This window comes from Batrachochytrium dendrobatidis (assembly GCF_000203795.2).
Source record: "Batrachochytrium dendrobatidis JAM81 unplaced genomic scaffold BATDEscaffold_10, whole genome shotgun sequence".
In the NCBI taxonomy this organism is placed as follows: domain Eukaryota; kingdom Fungi; phylum Chytridiomycota; class Chytridiomycetes; order Rhizophydiales; genus Batrachochytrium; species Batrachochytrium dendrobatidis.
The window spans coordinates 569,424-589,513 of NW_006281108.1; the positions used below are offsets into that span (position 1 = coordinate 569,424).

General features: G+C 39.9%; 7 protein-coding genes across 7 annotated transcripts; 3 read left to right on the top strand and 4 right to left on the bottom strand.

Moving 5' to 3' along the window:
- The first annotated feature begins 221 nt into the window (after window positions 1–221).
- On the top strand, window positions 222–2,985 carry BATDEDRAFT_37256 (uncharacterized protein). Its single transcript, XM_006680752.1, has 3 exons — window positions 222–474; window positions 1,603–1,945; window positions 2,098–2,985. The coding sequence occupies exons 1-3, from the start codon at window positions 357–359 to the stop codon at window positions 2,696–2,698; spliced, it is 1,062 nt and encodes a 353-aa protein (XP_006680815.1). The 5' UTR covers window positions 222–356; the 3' UTR covers window positions 2,699–2,985.
- A 2,487-nt stretch (window positions 2,986–5,472) lies between these two features.
- BATDEDRAFT_37257 (proteasome regulatory particle base subunit RPT5) lies at window positions 5,473–8,096 on the top strand. The gene is made up of 6 exons (XM_006680753.1): window positions 5,473–5,767; window positions 6,668–6,775; window positions 6,864–6,973; window positions 7,061–7,224; window positions 7,329–7,645; window positions 7,739–8,096. Exons 1-6 carry the CDS (start codon window positions 5,501–5,503, stop codon window positions 8,075–8,077), a joined length of 1,305 nt encoding a protein of 434 aa, XP_006680816.1. The 5' UTR covers window positions 5,473–5,500; the 3' UTR covers window positions 8,078–8,096.
- A 739-nt stretch (window positions 8,097–8,835) lies between these two features.
- On the bottom strand, window positions 8,836–9,429 carry BATDEDRAFT_12927 (uncharacterized protein; the record flags this gene model as incomplete). The annotated part of the gene is made up of 1 exon (XM_006680552.1): window positions 8,836–9,429. A coding segment is annotated over one exon (594 nt), but the record flags the coding sequence as incomplete, so codon positions are not given.
- Window positions 9,430–10,486: 1,057 nt separating this feature from the next.
- On the bottom strand, window positions 10,487–11,933 carry BATDEDRAFT_35683 (uncharacterized protein). The gene is made up of 2 exons (XM_006680724.1): window positions 11,229–11,933; window positions 10,487–10,997 (listed from the first exon to the last, which is right to left on the bottom strand). The coding sequence occupies exons 1-2, from the start codon at window positions 11,890–11,892 to the stop codon at window positions 10,567–10,569; spliced, it is 1,095 nt and encodes a 364-aa protein (XP_006680787.1). The 5' UTR covers window positions 11,893–11,933; the 3' UTR covers window positions 10,487–10,566.
- A 1,280-nt stretch (window positions 11,934–13,213) lies between these two features.
- Window positions 13,214–14,805, bottom strand: BATDEDRAFT_26600 (uncharacterized protein; the record flags this gene model as incomplete). Its single annotated transcript, XM_006680647.1, has 3 exons — window positions 13,214–14,234; window positions 14,529–14,682; window positions 14,751–14,805. 3 exons carry the CDS (start codon window positions 14,803–14,805, stop codon window positions 13,214–13,216), a joined length of 1,230 nt encoding a protein of 409 aa, XP_006680710.1.
- Window positions 14,806–15,040: 235 nt separating this feature from the next.
- BATDEDRAFT_90681 (uncharacterized protein) lies at window positions 15,041–16,075 on the top strand (the record flags this gene model as incomplete). Its single annotated transcript, XM_006680807.1, has 2 exons — window positions 15,041–15,059; window positions 15,318–16,075. 2 exons carry the CDS (start codon window positions 15,041–15,043, stop codon window positions 16,073–16,075), a joined length of 777 nt encoding a protein of 258 aa, XP_006680870.1.
- Window positions 16,076–17,599: 1,524 nt separating this feature from the next.
- On the bottom strand, window positions 17,600–18,607 carry BATDEDRAFT_90563 (uncharacterized protein; the record flags this gene model as incomplete). Its single annotated transcript, XM_006680885.1, has 1 exon — window positions 17,600–18,607. The coding sequence occupies one exon, from the start codon at window positions 18,605–18,607 to the stop codon at window positions 17,600–17,602; it is 1,008 nt and encodes a 335-aa protein (XP_006680948.1).
- Between the last annotated feature and the right edge of the window lie 1,483 nt (window positions 18,608–20,090).

A 20,090-nucleotide genomic window follows, 5' to 3' on the forward strand; every position in this document is an offset into this window, starting at 1 on the left:
CAAGATTTCCAATAGTATATTACAGTCAACCCATCAACGTAATGAGATACAGTAAATGACAAAAGTAAAATGGAATTCAAGAGAATAACAAGTTAGTTTCTACACGTTGTTGGCTCGACTAGTCAGAAACTTGAATACAAAACTATTGAAATCTGCAATAACGACGCGGTTAGCTCAAATAAGTTGACGGCTGTTCATTATTTTTAGCCACTTTGCGCATCCACGCACTTTGCATCAATTCTAATTTCTACACTACAGCAAAACAGTTACGCTTTTTCATCCATCAGCAAAACTCCTTATTCTTACCCCAACACAAACACACTGTAACCCACTTTTTAATAGACTAGCCGCAAAAGATGGGTTGTGGAATGAGCCAGGAGGACCAAGAGATGCGTCGTAAGAACGATGAAATCGACCAGGCACTCAAAAAGGAAAAGGCCAATCTAAAGAACGAGGTCAAGATGCTGTTGCTGGGTAAGACTTATGCTGTGTTTCTAGTTTTTAAATTGTAAAAGATTCAAATACAGCACTTTGGGGCTTCAAGATATCAACAGTCTCCATATGAACATGATGTCAAATGGAATAGAACAGTCTTGATAAAACAGAAGGGTGACAGGGATGTGTACTGTGCGGCTGTCTATTCTTGTATCAATACCATACGTCAACCCCAGTATATGGATGTATGCTTTCTGCCAGTAAATGCAAGCATGCTGGCCAACATGTATTTCCACTGTTGATGGGCCGTAAGGTCGGGCAAGATTTTATCAGAAGGCGACAGCCAGATACACAGGACGTGCAGTGAATATATATTCATTGACAACTCAACACTACCGTTATAATCCAACAGCAATATTCCAGCCATTGCCCACCTGCTCTAACTCATCAGCTAAATCAACAGTGTTAAAATACAACTGATGTGATGAGGCTTCTGGTCTCGCTCATTCCCTTGGTCCTGCTATACCTGTTGCTGCACCCAACTCTGCAAGCAACTGTTTATGTCTACTCAGATGCACTCCTAACTTGAGCTTCATCTCAAATACTTCATCAACCAGCTGGCGATGAATATGGCTTTTTATTCTGGACAAGACCCTGTTTCATTTCGTGATGTTTGTGGCGGTATTGGTAGGAGGGGTTTGCTTTACATTCAAAGTGTACTGCCGAACATCCTATTAACGATCCAAACCCTACTATAGATTTGGAATCGTGCTGTTTTTCTATAGACCTATCACCCTGCTCCCATCCCATAGAATCTACTGTCCCAGCTTGTATTCATAAATATGTATATTAAGAGAGTATTGGTTATTTCAAAGCCTATCTGCTTTATACCAAAAGTCTTATACAGCCTTGTTGATTCTTTGTATCCCCATAATTTGTTGGCTAGCGTGGTCTTGATTTGGGTATAATGGTGGCAGATTTGAAATGTATTACCAATGTGGAGAATGTGCATCTGCAGTAAGGCTTGGAGAATCTACTGTGTTTGGGACTCTTTGGTTTGAATACTAACAACTACTCTTTGCAGTTGCTTTGATTCTAAACATAGCTTATGCTTAATATCTTGTTTGCTCATATACTGATTTTATTTGCATCTATATTAAAACTTAGGTGCTGGTGAATCTGGCAAAAGCACCATTTTGAAACAGATGACACTGATTCATGGAAGTGGATACAGTCAGCAAGAAAAAGAGGCATTTAAAGAAATCATCTTTTCCAATACTGCACAGTCGCTTCGTGTTATTCTAGAGGCAATGCAAAACATGAACATCGGGCTAGAGATTCCAGCAAACGAGCAACATAGAGCCATTATATTTGATCTCCCGAATCAAATCGAGGCCGAAGATCTTCCCTCTGAAGTCACAACTGCTGTCAAGAATTTATGGACTGATGGAGGTGTTCAAACATGCTTTTCTCGTTCTAGAGAATATCAACTCAACGACTCTGCAAAATAGTATGTATTTGACTTGAAAAGTCTTGTTTGACTGTATCTACTTTACTCACCTTGCTTGATGCATTTTCACCCAATCATTGACTTTCAAATCAAATCAATACCTGACTTGTGGTGGGTTGGTACCATTTTCAATCTGACGAATGAATTTCCAGCTACTTTGAGTCTATTGACCGAATTGGTGCTCCTGGATACATGCCCACAGAACAAGATGTGCTTCGATCTCGTGTCAAGACCACAGGTATTACTGAGACTACGTTCCGTGTCGGAGAACTTACATACCGCATGTTTGATGTTGGTGGTCAACGATCTGAACGAAAGAAGTGGATCCATTGCTTTGAAAATGTGACTGCTATTGTGTTTCTGGTTGCCATTTCTGAATATGATCAGGTCCTGGTAGAAGACGAGACCGTCAACCGTATGCAGGAAGCCTTGACACTGTTTGACTCGATCTGTAACAGTCGTTGGTTTGTGCAAACATCGATTATTTTGTTTTTGAACAAGATTGATCTGTTCAAGGAAAAGTTGCCACGGTCGCCTATGGCCAAGTATTTCCCCGACTTTACTGCTGGAGAAAACTATGAAGCCGCATGCGATTACATGCTCAACCGATTTGTATCTTTGAACCAGTCTGAAAAGAAGCAGATTTACACACATTTTACTTGCGCAACAGATACATCTCAAATCAAGTTTGTCATGGCGGCTGTTAATGACATTATTATCCAAAATAATCTGCGTGATGTTGGATTGATGTAAATCCACTTACAGAAAAGAAAGAATTCAAACAATTTGAACATTCTAGTGCATGATTGCTGTCATTGTGCGTTCATAATTGTTCCTATCGTTTAAACTTTGATCTTCCTTTTATTACACTTCAGACTCTTTCTTTTTGGCATTCACTGCTTTCGTTTCCTTCTGACGATGCTTTGCCTTGGCTCAATCTCTTGGTTACCTTGTTTGTTGTCTTACTCTGTTGGGCAAGCTTCGTTTATAGCCATTTTTAAAGGAAAGTTCCTGAGCATTAAACCTCAAGTTTAAATTTTAAGCTTCCAGCAAGCATTTTACATTTTTATTATTTGAATTGCACAAGAGTGTATGAGTTGATGCATACCAAAGTGGTCTCAGATACAATATAAACCAACACTCTACACTGTTGGCTAAGAGTTTTTCATGATAGTAACAGGATCGAGTACAAGACCATTGCATTGGTTGAAGCTCAAGTTGCATTACTCACGTGGGCAGATGTTCAAGCTAGTCAAGAGCATTGATGCTCAACTCCAACGTTTAGTAAAACTATCGAGTCCAAGTGGAGTTTAATTGCCATTTATAATCCAACTCGAACAGAATATACTTGTTATGCAGGACAGTATTAGTGGAATCTCTTCAGATGAGATCGTTGATAATCCTAAACTATTAGACAATCCATCCAGTTCTAATTCAGCTGTACCAAAAGATGATGTCTTTGGGATTGTCACAACTGCAATAGAGACTCAGACTACTGATTCACTCTTTGTTGAACCCTCAAAGAATTCGTTGCAAAGTCATGACTTTCGTCCTACTACGTTTCATCAGCCAACAAGCTGCGACCTATGCTTCCAGTTTATCTGGGGTGTGTATAAGCAAGGCGAGCAATGTTCAGGTAAATACACTGCCTTGGAAATATAGAATTGATGGGCTGCAGTACGTTATCTAATAAGCTATGGTTTGGGTATACTGTCATCACGACCCAAGAGTGTGCATATGATGTGCATTATGGTTGCAAGGCATTTGTGTCGACAAAATGTTATCCAAAAGGTGCTTTATTTGAACTTGATTCTGCCAAACCATCCAAATCTATTCAACAAAAATCTACTTTGGTTTCTTCAAAACCACCAGCAATTGATTCTACAGAAAGTATCAAATCTCGTCATGTTAGTAGATCGTCGATACAAGAATCCAACACATTGGTGTCAGAGTTGCTGGTCAAGGCTCTACAGGAGTCGGACAAAGCCGAGCAGCAACTTAAAGATTTAAATCCGCCATTGGGTGTAATGACGATGCTCGAGGTCAATTCAAAGTTTGTAGCGAGACAAGGCCCATTGATTTGGATCCAAAACACTGCTACTGACATTATAATGTGGCGTAACCCTGTAACCACAGTTTGGTTTATTCTAGGCTATATCCTTGTTTGTAAGTTGATTGACTTTATTGTAGAATGCTGAAGTTTATTCACGTTCAGCACTGGTTTCAAAATTAACATTTAATGAGCAGGCACATCACCGATACTGTTTTCGATTTTGCCACAGATTGGTATTTTATACGTTATTACTACATCATACCTGGATCGTGTCAAAAAACTATCTATGGGTGAGACCATTCCACCACCAGATACACCTCACAAAATCACCATGACCAACACACAGTATTTGGCTCATCTCCAACACATCCAAAACACCATGCTTAGCATGGTTTCTGCATACGACTCTGGCTATACATTTTACTTGGCCTTGAACTGGTCCGATCCTGACAAAACGAACCGAATGCTATATAGCACACTTGTTTCCATGCTGATTTCTATACTCGTGTTTTCCTTGATACCGTTTCATCAAGTGCTGTTATGGGGTGGAGTGGGACTTTTTGCTGCAAACACTGCCATCATTAAAGCTGCTGGAATAACACTAACCCCCGTGATTTTGGACAAACTACAAAAACAAGTATTGACATTCAAAAAGCATATCCATACTGTTCGACAAACTGAATCGACCACAACCAACATCGAGGTCATTATATTTGAAAACCAGCGTTGGTGGGCAGGTATGACATTGTAATTCGTGTAATGTGCAGATTTATACCAAGATCTTTCAATTCTGTGCTTTGTGTGCACTATGAGCCTGATTCCTAACCTTGTTTTAATTTATAGGAATGGGATTTGTGCCACTTTTACTTCATATTGAACGACCGGCATGGAGTGACGCTACCGGATTACTCCCACTTCCACCCAAAAATGCGTACCAACTTCCCTCTAAAACAGAGACCGTGAAAGTTGATAAAAATGGCCATGAAGTCAGGAAGCAGCAAACATGGAAATGGGTAGATGACACATGGGAAGTGGATATGAAATGGACGCATGTCAATTCAGAAGGATGGCAGTTTTGTAACCAGACGTGGCAAGATCCACGAGCTAAACCCTCACTGGGTTCATTTACTCGTCGTCGTAAATGGATTAGACGTATGCACATGGTTCAGTAAATGTAAACCTTTATAAAGATCCGAGTCTTCAGCAAACTGTAATTTAAATGTAAAAAATGAACTTGGATATGGTTTATAATGTTGATACGAATTAGTTTCGAGGTTTATAACTTGTTTGATTCAATGCAACTCAATGACAGTACAAAAAATGATTGCAATTCATTGCATACGCAGCATATTGACTAGTAACATCTCGATAATTGTTTAGTGTGCGATCGAGATGGCAAGTCAGCTCATGGCAGAAAGTTGTCAAATTCCAACAAAAACAATTTCTCTTATCGATTTTTACATTCAATCCAACCAGCTATTGCACATCCACCTTTGCCTAGCATGACCACACTTGAAGATAAGGCTATTTGGGACAAGGCTACTGAGGACAATGAAGAATTCGCTGATGTTGGCGATGACATCCTGCGTGCCTCTACAGACGAGATAGCTAACCGTACCAAACTTCTTGAAAACGACCTCAAGATTATGAAGTCGGAACAGCTCCGCTTGCACCATGAGCAAAAGGCCATTCAGGAGAAGATTAAAGACAACCAGGAAAAGATTACTTTAAACAAGCAGTTGCCCTATCTGGTCTCCAATATTGTCGAGGTCAGCTACTGGATGTTGTATCAGTTATCCAGTTGTTGGTTTGACCCTGGCTGGGTTTGGGCTAGATTCAATATCGTTTAGCCCGTCTGGATGCAGATACTAGTTGACAAGTCTGTCAATGTCTATAGTTCAGTTTTGTTTTACAACACAATGACTAGTTGACAAACTGTCCTCTAGTGTATCTAATACCCTACATTGTATCAAACGAAAATAATCCTTGAATGATTTACAGTCATATTCACGTAAAATAGGACACTTGGATTCATCCTGCAGTCACTGTTTTACTTTGGAATAGCAAGTGGTTGAATATTTATGTCTTGCTACTGCACATCAACTTGAATACACTCTCGATTCTTGTTTCAAACAATATCCATCATATGGTGCTCACAAACTATAGTTTTGAATCTGTCTTTTTCTCCATTTTTGGTAATCATCCATTGTACGATCACCAGATTCACCCATTGCAATCCAGATACTGGTTTGACTGTTGTCATTCAAACCCCTGTATATTAATATCAGATACGTTTGTGCTCTAGTTCAAGTGAACAGGATTGTAGAAACACAATTGTTGTTTTTATGCCAATCATCAGGAGATTAACCAGTCAGCTTTAACGAGTTTAAAGGACATGATACTGTTCAGTAAACTGACCCATCATCTTATGGAACCGACTGTTTATTGTGTATTTTCACACTATTTAGTGTTTTATTTTACATGAATACGACTGTAAATCATCCTGTCGACTATTTACAGGCTTGCTTAGTGTGATTTGGATCATATCAAGTAAATGGATGCTAACTCTTTTCTATTTGTCTTGTCAACCCTTGCATGCTTGGTTTCTTGATCGTTGTGTGGGTATCTTGATCCTGATATATGGCCGGTATTGAATTCCTCGCGTCCAGATTTTGGATATGGATCCCAATGAAGAGCCCGAAGAAGATGGTGCAAATATCGATCTTGATGCTCATCGCAAAGGAAAGTGTGCTGTTATAAAGACTTCTACTAGACAGGTCAGTTAATCTCGTTCCATTTAAAGTATAGTCTTGATATTGGCATGTCACTAATTTATATATGCAAATGATTGTACTATTCTGTTAGACTATTTTTTTGCCAATGATTGGCCTTGTTGACTCTACCAAACTCAAGCCAGGTGATCTTGTAGGCGTCAACAAAGAATCCTATCTTATCTTGGATACTCTTCCTGCCGAGTGAGTTTTAGTATTTATTTTGCATGCAGAACAAACTATTGTTATTGCAGTTTTTGACCCAAATCATACTGCTGTGAATATAACCAGGTACGATGCTCGTGTCAAGGCAATGGAAGTCGATGAGAAGCCTACAGAAGACTACAACGATGTTGGTGGTCTTGATAAGCAAATTGAAGAAATGGTCGAGGCTATTGTGCTACCCATGACTCAGCGGGACCGATTCGTTAATCTTGGCATTAAACCCCCCAAAGGTGAGCCATTCATGTATATTGGCAAGATTGATGGTCAAGTACATGTGTAATTCCATACTGACTATTACACACTTGAAACGACTCCTTACATTTGGAAACAATAGGATGCCTCATGTATGGACCTCCTGGTACTGGCAAGACACTGCTTGCCCGTGCTTGTGCTGCACAAACTAATGCTTGTTTCTTGAAGCTTGCTGGTCCTCAGCTTGTACAAATGTTTATTGGCGACGGTGCAAAGTTGGTTCGTGACGCATTTAACCTTGCTAAAGAAAAGGCACCTGCCATCATTTTCATTGATGAGATTGATGCCATTGGTACCAAGCGTTTTGACTCTGAAAAATCAGGAGATCGTGAGGTCCAGCGTACCATGTTGGAGCTTCTTAATCAGCTCGATGGTTTCAGCAGTGATGATCGTATCAAGGTAGCAATTCCTTGCATCTATGTGCGTGTATCCTGCATGGTTTGAAGCTTGGTTGTTGACATATTTCTACGTTTGTGCAAAACATTTGTCTAGGTTATTGCTGCCACCAATCGTATTGATATTCTCGATCCTGCGCTTTTGCGTTCTGGTCGTCTGGATAGAAAAATTGAGTTTCCACATCCTAACGAAGAAGCTCGCGCAAGAATCATGCAGATTCACTCGCGTAAAATGACAGTCTCTCCAGACGTCAATTTTGATGAACTGGCGCGATCTTGTGATGAGTTTAATGGTGCCCAATGCAAAGCCATTTGTGTCGAGGCTGGTATGATTGCTCTCCGTCGTGGTGCTTCTGAAATCCAACACGAAGACTTTATGGAAGGTATTCAGGAAGTCCAAGCTAAAAAGAAAACAACACTGCAGTACTATGCATAAAACAAATTTAAACGTTTTTAAAAGTGTCATTGGGGTTGGAGGATTTAAATGATTGCTGCCATATTTGACAATTCTTATTAGCATCAACAGTTTTTACAATCTGATACATTACATACCAAGCTGTTTTTTATTGCAGTTTTTAAATATCAAAAAGTTTCAATACTCTCTAAAGCCTGGATAACATGCTTGATTTTCTGGCAATCGCTAGTCAAACACGAGCAGCAGTTGTCGATTGCTGTAGCAGCATCCGAACACAACCGCTCCACCACAAAATGAGCAGCCGATGCATGTGAGGAAGCAACATTCAAGTCAATCACTGGAATGGAAGAGTCGCGTTTGGATGCATAATATTGACTACAGGTTGTGTCGCCAAGGGTTTGAGCACTATGCCTTTGAGATGCTTCGACTGCAGCTTGGTAAATGAGCTCCATCTGTGTACGGGATAAGATATCAGCGCCGTCGAGCTGTTTGAGAATAAGTCGACGAAGTTCGTTGGGAATGGCGCAGAAACTTGTTGCAGTTGCCAACCTTTTCGTATCAACTCTATGGCAATCATTTTGATACGCTGTACCGTTGGCATCCACACAATTTTGATTTAACCCAGCAGGACGTGCAGGAAGTAGTACACTAGCATAGTTCAGTAGCCGTTTTGCAACAATCGGTACTAGTCGAGTGTGTGCTTCTTTTGATCCACGTTTAGCAGCCATCCCATACAATTTTTCAGCAGTTTCTAAACATTTTTTTGTGCCAATACCAAACTCGTATGAAATGGCCGTGGAAAGAATGGACAGAACGTGATTCTGTCGAGCGGCTTTTTCAAACCATGCAAGTGCAAGGTAGTCGTTATGTTGGAGGCCAAATCCTTCATGGTAGCAGCGTGCCAAGTTATACTGGGCATGAGGATGCCCACACAACGCGGCCCGAGTATAATACTGAACTGCTTGGTGTGGATTTGCTTCAACTCCAATTCCCTGTTCCAAAAATATACCCAGTACATTTTGGGCATTGATGGATCCATACGAAGCTGCACGCATGTACCATTCGTAAGCTCGCCCGTAGTTTTGTTCAATCCCCATACCGCGCTCAAATAATGTACCGATATTATATATAGCAGCAGCCTCTCGTTTTGCAGCAGCTTTGGTGTACCACTCTAGCCCGATCGCTGTGCTCAACGTGCATCCAGACCCCTCAAGATAAAGATTACCCAAAACATTTTGAGCAGCGGGAAGACCCTGTTGAGCAGCTTGTTTACACCATTGAAAGGCCAATGCGTAGTCCTTTTGTGTGGATATTCCATTGTAGTAGCAAAGTGCAAGACAAAACTGTGCTGCTGCAAGTCCAGACTCTGCAGCAGTTATCAACCATGCTCTTGCCAAACAGTTGTTTTGCCCACATTTGGCACGCCAGTAAGCTGATTCAACGTGATTGATTTTGATGTCGGGTCGTCCATGAGTTTTGAGAAATTCAAGACGACCTTGAGCAAATCCACTGTTGCTGGTTGCAGCTTGTATGTATAATCTAAAGGTTGGATCAATTTATTCAAGTTAGTTAATCAAACCACATTTACGCTCAACAATTTGGGAATTAGGTCAGACTTGTATTGGCTGGTCGAAACTGCATAAAGACGAACCATGCCTGCAGTCTCAATTCGGTAAATATGTACAAAAATACTCGTGAATGGAATTACCTTTCAGCCAAAATGTGATCAACTTGAAGCTCAGCAAGACCAAATTCAAAACAAAATGCCAACAAGGCAGTTGCTTCTGGAAACCCGCCCAAATGCGATTTGAGCAAGTGTCCCAGTCCAGACTTTTTAGGTTTGACTCTTTGATCACCATCAAGCTGAACTTCAGGTCCTGCTTTGACTAGAGTAAATATTGATGCAATCCTTGTTGGTTGAGATGCTTTTCGAACTTGCATAAGCTTTGTAAATGCCAATTGAAAGTGTACAACACTTGATAGTGAATATGAGCTCATGGTTTAATCAAGTGTTAATGTATGTTTAAAAGGTTTGGCCGAGTCAAAATGTAGTATGTTGCTAGAATTGAAAATATGTACGAGGGTGTATGCTATAGGTGCACCACTGGATAGTACAGCAATAATATATAATGAAATGGGGTTTGAAGGGGATGGAATAGCCATCGACTGGGACAAATTTCCGCTTTATATCATTTCGTTTAGCCTACAATCTTATGCAGTTTCAACTTGTTCAGTCCATATAAAAACAACATCAGCTCAGTTTAAAACATTGTACCACCACCACCCCTCACTCAAACAACCACCGACTGTGCCTTCAAACTATTCTAAACGCGACGCGTTTCAGTTGCAATGGTTTCGTTTCAATGGGTTTCAGAGCGTCTGTTTTTGGACACTAGCACAATTGCCATTTATAATGTGCAATGTTTTATTAGATATGATTTATCAATATTTATTAGGTCCACACAGCCCTTATAATGACAGTAATGGTAACAATACTATTGATGGAGAATCTAAAGCATCTTGGTTGCCTTCACATTGAGCCCCACCGAGACTATTATCAAAAGAAAAACAAAAGAGCCGATCAGCACCATCCATTTTTGTTTTTGTGTCAAGACTCGCGGTTTGGTCATTTGATCAAGTCTTGGTAGCTCATGTCTGTTGTATTTGCGCAAAACTCCAACATCGTTGTTGTATGGTTTTAAGTTGGAATGACTCGGATCTGATTCTCCTTGCATCTGTATGGGTGTTTTTGAAATTGAGCATCTACCAAGAGATAAATCCCCCGCAAATCCCGATGAAATACCTAATCTGGTCAGGTGGATGGACTTTAAGGCTGGTTGTAGTGTGCTGGAGTTGGACTGACTGCATACATCAAGGCCCAAGCACTTTTTGGGAAACACTCCTATCAAGCCTGTTGTTTCATTTTTGCCCAAAACCCACTCTGAAACAGTAGTTAGTATTCAGTGGAAATTATGGAATATCGTTTTTCGCATATCCAGTGGTTGTATATATCGTGATAAGCAGGTATACCAAGGTTGAAATACAAGATGAAACAAAATATAAACATGTCAGTATTGACCTTGATTGGTTTTTCCACATTGACTCCACACATTCCTATATACACTATGGTAAACATGCATAACATGGTGATGGATTTAATCTATATTCGTACCATCTTTAAAGTTTCGACTCACAACAATGCGATCTCCAAAAACAATCTGGATCTCATCCGATAACTGTGGCGAATACTCGGCAATTGCATATTGAGCACGCTGTTGATTGCTGGGAACATCGAATTGACTAAAAAGAGGTGATGTTCGAGCAATTTCATTTCCACGAAGATATGCAACAACTGATTTACTAGGTTTTAATGTCGAGGTTGGTCCTGGCTCTGTGCAAGGAATAGAGCATACAGATGTGTTGGGATTTGATAAATTGGGCGGCACAAGTGATGATACTGTTTCGACTTTGAGGTTGTGCACATTCAAATTAGACTGGGTCGAGCATAATGCTGTGATATCAAGTGTTGATTTTTCTTGCTGGAGGTTTTCCGTTACTGGAATAAAGTACAATGAATAAGACATTAATTGCATGTAAGCTTTGTGATATATTGATAGATAAATATACTCGAGAGTCGAACCTTGACTGGCAGTGTCCATAGGAACAATAGAGAGATTGAATTTATTGATTGTCTGTGTAGTGGATTTCAATGCATTTTCCAATAATGGGTCAGTTGTATTGTCTAATTTCTCCAATCCCATTAAATGGCTGCTTGATGCGAGTAGACTGGCTTTATCTACTGTACTATCAACCTGCTTTGGATTGGTTTTGTCCATAAAATGGTTTTATAAAAATACCTATGACTGGTTCTAAATTGATAGTTTGGAAATATTAGGCAATGATATGTATTTCACGTATTCATACTAAATGGTTTTAAAGCAGGCAGCATGAGTATTGAATATTTAGGCTTTTTGTCATGGATCCAAGCCCCACATGCTCCACCACTATATTCACATACAGCCGTATTCACGCAAAATGAAACATTGCTATTGATCTTGTATTGACTCTATCTTGCTCCAGAATAAACAATACATATTCGTTGCTATTGGAAAATGATTGCTTTTTCTATAAATGCTCCAAATTCTCTGGTGTCTGGAATTTTCCGACTATGAAACCATTCCAAACAGTAAAATAATCTTCTGCACAGTTTCAAGAATCGACAGTAAGAGGTTGTGTAATGTAGTTCCAATCCTCGCACTATTTGTTGAACAGTTGGTAAACCATGTCTAATCAGACAGAGAGTTTGTGGAATGGAATGTTGTTCAAAATATATGACAATTTGGAAATATCGCATGCTATTGTTTAGAAAGTCTTGAATGTATTGGAACAGAGATGTGATGTGAACATTTGCTCTGTATTTTTGTACAAGGATGAGCACAAAGAAAGACCAGCGAGTTAAAGAGCTCAAAGGGCACAATGTTGTTCAGTAAGTTTGGCACTAATCAAACATGAGATTGCTTATTATGTATTTTGACTTGGTATCCTATTTTATGTGAATACAGCGATAAAGTAAACTTGGGTGTCGAGTCACGATACGATATCATGCAAGCAAGTCGTGCATGTACAAGCATAGATTGATGGTGTTGCAAGTGTGTTGGTCAACTCATGTATGGTGGTCCCAGTGATGGTGTCAGAGTTGTGACTGTACCGCCAGTATGATACCATCAGAAGCTTGACGAATTGAACATTCAGCGCTTCATGGTCAGTATTGTCAATGTGAATATTGACAATGATTGGGCCTCGTCACGACAGATTGTGTTGTTGTCCACAGTTGCGACATTCATGGATGCAGTACTTGCCGACTGTTTTGATGGCAATACATACGCAACATGTATGCAGTAGTCTATTGACAGCATTACTAGATGATCTGATGCAGATCCGTAAATCTGATTGAATCACAATTTACCGTGTCCATCATAAATTCAGAATCTCACATTTAATCTGAAATTCTCAATGAATATTCATAAACCCAAAACTATTCTAATGAATGATTTATTTCACTTGATGGAGTCCAACATGCACAATACTTTTTAGATTGATTATAGTTGTCGTGGATAGAAATGGTATAGAAACCAACAAGCAAAAAATGCATCAAACTCAGGCGAATTCGTTAAAGTCACGAATACGATACCAGCTTTGAGGATCAGGTTGACGCAGAGACTCACCAACGGTGACAAACTTGAATCCAAATCCACTATATTTTTCAATAATTTTTCGAATACCGAGATGACCATTTTTAACATCCTCATGATTGAGTGTGATGAGCGATTCGACCTCTATATTAGACATGGGAAAGTCACCACGGCCCTGATCAAAACTGGCAAGCATCGCTTCACCTGAATCATCTACATCGCCAATTCTCAAGTCGCCGCTATTCAGATTACTTCCAACAACAATATATCCCATATCCATAAGTTGCCTAATCACTTCCGGACTAGTGTGGCTATAAGGAAGTCGCATGTAGATTGGACTGGCACCAATCACATTTTGAATCATCCAATCATTATTAAGCATTTCAAGAGCAACTTCCTCGGGTGAAATTCCGTTAAGTTTGGAATAAGACAGACTTCCAGATCCAACCTGATGACCTTCGTCACATATTCTTTTTACAATGGCTTGTACTTCGCTGTCGTATAAATTGCTAGTTTTGAATCCACTGACAAAAAATGTTGCTCGAGCACCCAGCTCCTTGAGTACATCAAGAATTTTTGGAACGTTGTGAACATCAGTACCTCCGTCAAACGCCAGAGCAATATGACCACCTAGTCCGCCGGTTTTACGAACCCTACGATAATAGTCGAATTCGGCGGGACTCGAATCGAATTCTGGAAGCTTCGTGATTGGAAGTTTGCAGATACCAAATAGACCTTGACATCCAACACTGCAATGAGCGGTTGTAGTTCCACATTCACCATCACGCGAGCAACAAGATTCTGGTGGACACACTTTGTTGACTCGACGTCCACACGTATTATCATCCGTCAGAGTGAGCGAAGCTTTGATAGCAGGACTAAGATCATTTCCACATTCACCATACAAGGGATCGCATTGGGCCACGCAGTGCGAAACATCCACTCCACAATAGCCGCGGTCGGAACAGCATAACGATCCCTTGCATCTGCCATGTTTTGGTCCACATTTATCAGATTTTAAAACGAGTTCATGCAAGTTTTTACTGGATACTTCTGCACCTTTGTCTTTTTGTTCCCGAGTCTTGCTAGGCTCAGATTCAGTATCAGATTCAGCATCAGATTCAAGATCAGAATCAGCAACAAACTCAGTATCAGATTCAATATCAGATTCAAGATCAGAATCAGTAACAAGCTCGGTATCAAATTCAGTAGCAGGTTCAGTAGCAGGTAGATTCTTCACTGCACAATGACCATATCCGCGTTGACAATTCTTGCCACACGAGTCGGTTTCTCTGTTACAGACTCCGTATTCGGAGCAACATAAATCATCTGGACAAATGGTTTTTGCTTTTGGACCGCACTTCAAGTCACTGGATACAGGCAGATTCAAGATTCCATCGTTGCTTGTAACAAACGGAGCTGATTTGGGTAAAACTAATCATGTATTTACTCGTGAGTATCCCAATCAACAGTATATACAACCATACATATTGTTGTTTTACCTTGAGCGCTACAAACAGCGGCAAACGCCAACACGCCAACTTTAAGCATAAGCATGATGAATTCTATATGCAATCAATCAAAAATCCGTAGTTGAAATGGTTGACTGCGAACAATATCCTGATATTGCGTTGGGGATGATGACCATTTAAATGTGTAAAACACATTGAAACGATCACCCTAAATCCTAACATCGCAATCATTCAAATATCCGAAATAAGCTCGCCCTTTTCAAGATTCCTGAGTACTCAGGTCAAAGCATATTGGCTGCATACACTTAAATAGGGTTTTGATGACCGTTGATAATGAGGGTGTGTGATCAGGGTTCTGGAGTAAGACAATGTCAATCAGCTGTGACAAAGTCGACAGCGGAGATTACCAACGAGTCGAAAACACCAAAATTTACAGTCTAAAATAAGCAATATAGTATAAAGTGATTAGCCAATCATGACAGATTTGCTCAACAAGGATTTGTGGAGTGCAAGATGACACGCCAACTGCCAACCAAGTCATGCAAGCTTAATGACTGCATGTTGTCGGCTGTAAATTAATATTGTTCATATCTATAGCATCTGTTCCTGGACCAACTTATCCCAATCGTCATTTCTTCCATTGTGCTACTGCTGCTGGCTATACTGCCAACAATGGTGCTTTTCTTGGTGTTCCGTGCCGTACAATCTACGAAAATATGGCCAATCATGGAAACTCGTACAAGTTCTATTCTCCTCAACTCAAGTCTACACCACTGTTGTACCGCAATCTGCGCAACATTTACAACTGGATGAGAATCAAAAACATGAGCACGTTTTTTGAAGATGCCAGAGCCGGTTCACTACCCCAATACTCGTTTATTGATCCTGATTGGCTCAAAAACGACAATCATCCTCCAAACAACCTGCATGCTGGCGAGCAATATGTCAAAGACATATACGAAGCCATTCGTGCCGGTCCTCAATGGAAAAACACTGTATTTGTACTGACATATGATGAAAATGGTGGTTTTTACGATCATGTTGCACCACCAACATGTGTTCCTCGACCCGACAATATCAATCCCGACTCGAATGTTGGAGATTTCCAGTTTGACCGTCTTGGTCCTCGTGTACCAACAATCATCATTTCACCATATGTCAGCAAGGGTGCAGTTTATCACTCTGACGACACGAGTCGTTTCTTTGAACACTCGTCGATCCCAGCTACTCTCAAAAAACTATTTAACCTTCCCAACTTCCTTACACCGCGTGATGCAGCAGCTCTTGTATTTGATGATGTTATTTCATTGAGCAAACCACGTACCGACTGTATTCAAACTCTTGCCACTGTATAATGCATTGGGTTATGTAGATTGTCATATACATTTATATTGCATTATGTCAATACGACGTTGTTTTGAATACGACTGTAAAATAAACTTGGGTGTTAAACCACAAGATTATCTCATGCAAGCAAACCATACGAGTGTATTTTGGCAGTGCTACAAGTTTGTTGACCAACTCATGTATGGCAGTATCAGCACAAACTCGACTGATCCAACAGCCATGTATACACATTGTTGTCAGTTACATCGAGTGTTTGTCCAAATAGGTCGATTCAAATGGGTTGCATATAACCGACCAATCCAGCATTCATACATTGTCAAACAACCATAATGCACAATACCACCAAGTGTGCAATTATACCTGCACCGATCAGTCGTTGCACAGTATGCATCAGTCAATGTCAAACATATGTGTGTCTGCAACTAAATTGCAGTCCATGACACATCCACACGATCCAACATGACAAATCATGTATCATGAGTCCGAGATTGATCAAAAACATGATCATGGTAAACACAGCATGTTGTTGCATATCAGACTCGATATATCGAGTGACAGTTGCACACTGGCTGATGGTGCACAGCGTATCAGTCACAATACATGCACGGTATTGCATTGCAGTCATTGGATGACAGTCGTTTGCAATGTGATACCGATCGACATACATCAGCATGGTGTGATGTGACCATAATCATGGTGGAATGTATTGGAGTTGACATTGTGAGTTGACAATCGATACACCATGCACATGACTGGAACATATATATTCGAATGTGGTTTGGTTTGTGTCATATTGATCATGCAATCACATCGGTGCAACGAGTGAGTGAGCTGATGGCGATCTGAACCCATTTCAACAACAAGGGGTTGACAGTCATGGATTTGCTGCATTCAATGTGTGTCGCACACCGTTGTTGACTGTTGACTGTGTATGCAGATCAAGTCATCACCAACCAGATCCAGTGCATACATGATCATTAATAGAATGACTGCCAAGAATATTCGTGTCCGAAAGTTGATTGTGAGTTGGTGGTTTGCAAGAATTGAACACAACCAACATGGTATTGGATACAGCAACCTGATTATAGTTCAAACATATGGTGTGATACAGTGGTTTGTGAAATACAACATCCAGATATTTGTAGTGTTGAACATGACGAATATGTTGTTCGTGTAGCATCATATCAATTGGTAATTTGAAATCAAAGTATTGACCAACGCTTTGCAAGTATTAATGACTGAATCAAAAAGCATAATGGTTCCAAAGAGTCGCTTGCAGCATGTCAAGCAATATCATATCGACACGATACACACATGCATGCCAACATCATCAATGTGTACAACTATGCAATATACAATCAACTGTATTGTATTGGAAATACAAGTGTCAATGTACAATATGATACCATACCAACCAAAACCGTGTACAATGATCAGATATAATGCATGCACATACAAATTTATTGTATTTTATTGTATTCAAGCAAAAATACAATGAACTCGACTGAAACCAGTTCAGATTAGCAATCAAATCAATCGTCTGATTCATCAGATGAATTGTCCGAATCAGATGGGTCGTTTAAATCAGATGGGTCGTTCAAATCAGATGGGTCGTTCAAATCAGATGAATCGTCCGAATCAGATTGACTCGAAAATGATTTGGAAGTGTTCTGTGCACAAGATCCAGAAAAAAAACCCCATGCACTAGAAAAAAGTCGAGAAAAGATTCCCTGCGTACTGGATAATGTTTGAATGGACTGATCTGTTGGCGTTTCATTCGATGACGAGGGCAAACTTTCGTGGTGTTGTGGTTGATCCTGGATTCCACTAGTAGATGCTTGCTCGGATCCTGACTGTTGGCTTGGCACAGAACTGCGAAATGAGTTGACGAGTTCCATAAACCTGGGATCTGATTCCAAAAGTTTCATGTAGTAGTCAACTGGTTGATTCAGATTTTTCCCAAACAGGTGCTCCACAAGTAGTGATTTTATTCCAGTCAATTTCCAATCCATATGACGACATTTGGAGTTTGAATGCTTTTTTACAAGGTCGATAAGAATTCTTGCTTGTTTGTCAAACTCAACTTCAACCATCTTGAATATATCCCTATGCCTTGGAAGACCACTCTTCTGATATTTATCTAAAGACTTGTAATATTTTTCACGTAGCTGGCTTATTATCATTTCCTGGCCCTGTTTTTGAATCTGTAGCATGTCATGCATTATCTTTGCATTGTCATAATCTTTCCCCGTCTTTGCGTATTCTTTAATCAAATCTAGAACCTCTTTTGAAAATTTACTAAAATCAATTGAAGCTGTGACTTGTGCGCTGGGAATGTCCGTTGAGGTGCTAAATTCAGCATTTGTAGTCGAACTGGGAATGTCCGTTGAGGTGCTATATTCAGCATTTGTAGTCGAACTGGGAATGCCGGTTGAAGTGCTATACTCAGCATTTGTAGTCGAACTGGGAAGAATTGGATTGGCTGTAGTAACCGAGCAAGCGACTAAAACTGATGCCAATACAGCGATTGATAATTTCATTTTACTGATTTGCTTAAACAAGTTGTGAACGATTGTCGTTCAACACGTTGGGTTTAGATTGTATTTATATCTATTGTTGGATGGGTAGTATTAGTGTGCTTTTTGAATGACCGTCCTAAGGGACTAGTGTTGTTATCAATTTTAAACTTTAAAGGGACATTCCTTTATGAGGGTTTGTAATCTTGATTAAACCGCTGTTTGTGTATTCAGGTATCGTATGGGTAGTTGATTATGCAGTTTCACTCTTTTATACCCTAAAAACGGCTGGTGAATCAAAACACAGTCGGGTACATATTCAGAATAGTATTACATAGCTATATGTAATGACTTTGACATTCAGCTATTAGCTGATTACCAATGTGTTGTAATATTTTATGCCTTTCAAAATGGCAAGTGATTGGCATGATTCAATATGTCGTGGTTTAGTAATCACTTTGATTAAGCTCGACACAATCAATCATCACTGCACATTACTCGGTAATTCAATCAATCAACTGAATCAATCCAATGCAGTCCATGTTGCAGCCACAATGTCACGTTGATGATCAGTGACTTGCAACTGTTGTGTTGGCATTTCATGTTGTGTGCTATTATATCAACATCGATTATCACTATATAGTTGTATCAACCACACATTATGATCATATGTCATGGTTGACTCGTATTCTGGATTGATGCATTCATTCCACTCCATTACATTGTATCACTCGAGCAACTCGTTGTATGACTCATTGTATATACACTGCAATTTGATCCAGTCACTCAACATTACAACATTGTTGAGCATCAATCAACAACTGCAATCGATATCAAACTACCGTGTACAATCAATTGCAGTCCACACCAGTTATAGTTGATGGCAAATGTCACAGTGTATGTTGATGGTGTTGCATTCGAGTGCATGTCAACCACACACAACTGGTACATGCATGACCAATGACGACACTTGACGACTGCAACGATTGATACCAACCATATCGAGTGAGTTGATATATTGCATTGACATTGGATGCGCGATATGATATACTGTTGCAAGTATATGATGGTTCACACTTTGTTAGTATGTTTGATCATATTGCACCAATTGACCAGTATACGATCACTGGATACATTGCATGTTGATATTTATCACTGCAAGTATATATTGATGATAGTCGTATTGATACAGCCAACACAAACATGTCAACCATGTAAATCTGTTGCATGCATAGGGTCACTTACAATACTACTTGATTATCAATGTCAATGACGTGTCGGACATACTATCCAATGGTTTCAATATACATAGTTTGTAGTTGGACACGATCGGTATTTGTATACACATGCTGTAGTTGTATGCATTGCACTTGCCGAGTTGTGGATTGTGCATTTGTTGGATGCAACTGTTGATATTGATTGGGACGACGATCGATGTTTCCGGTTGTGGTTGTAGTGTATGCTATATCATCAAATGACATGTTATGTGATCATACTGCATACATTA

Excerpts from the sequence above, each read along its gene's own strand:
- BATDEDRAFT_37256 (XM_006680752.1), top strand. The coding sequence starts at position 357 with ATGGGTTGTGGAATGAGCCAGGAGGACCAAGAGATGCGTCGTAAGAAC. Across the intron at positions 475-1,602 it reads GGTCAAGATGCTGTTGCTGG|GTGCTGGTGAATCTGGCAAA; the intron begins GTAAGACTTATG and ends ATTAAAACTTAG. Across the intron at positions 1,946-2,097 it reads CTCAACGACTCTGCAAAATA|CTACTTTGAGTCTATTGACC; the intron begins GTATGTATTTGA and ends ATGAATTTCCAG.
- BATDEDRAFT_37257 (XM_006680753.1), top strand. The coding sequence starts at position 5,501 with ATGACCACACTTGAAGATAAGGCTATTTGGGACAAGGCTACTGAGGAC. Across the intron at positions 7,225-7,328 it reads TGGCATTAAACCCCCCAAAG|GATGCCTCATGTATGGACCT; the intron begins GTGAGCCATTCA and ends TGGAAACAATAG. Across the intron at positions 7,646-7,738 it reads GCAGTGATGATCGTATCAAG|GTTATTGCTGCCACCAATCG; the intron begins GTAGCAATTCCT and ends ACATTTGTCTAG.
- BATDEDRAFT_35683 (XM_006680724.1), bottom strand. The coding sequence starts at position 11,892 with ATGGACAAAACCAATCCAAAGCAGGTTGATAGTACAGTAGATAAAGCC. Across the intron at positions 10,998-11,228 it reads GAGTCGAAACTTTAAAGATG|AGTGGGTTTTGGGCAAAAAT; the intron begins GTACGAATATAG and ends CTACTGTTTCAG.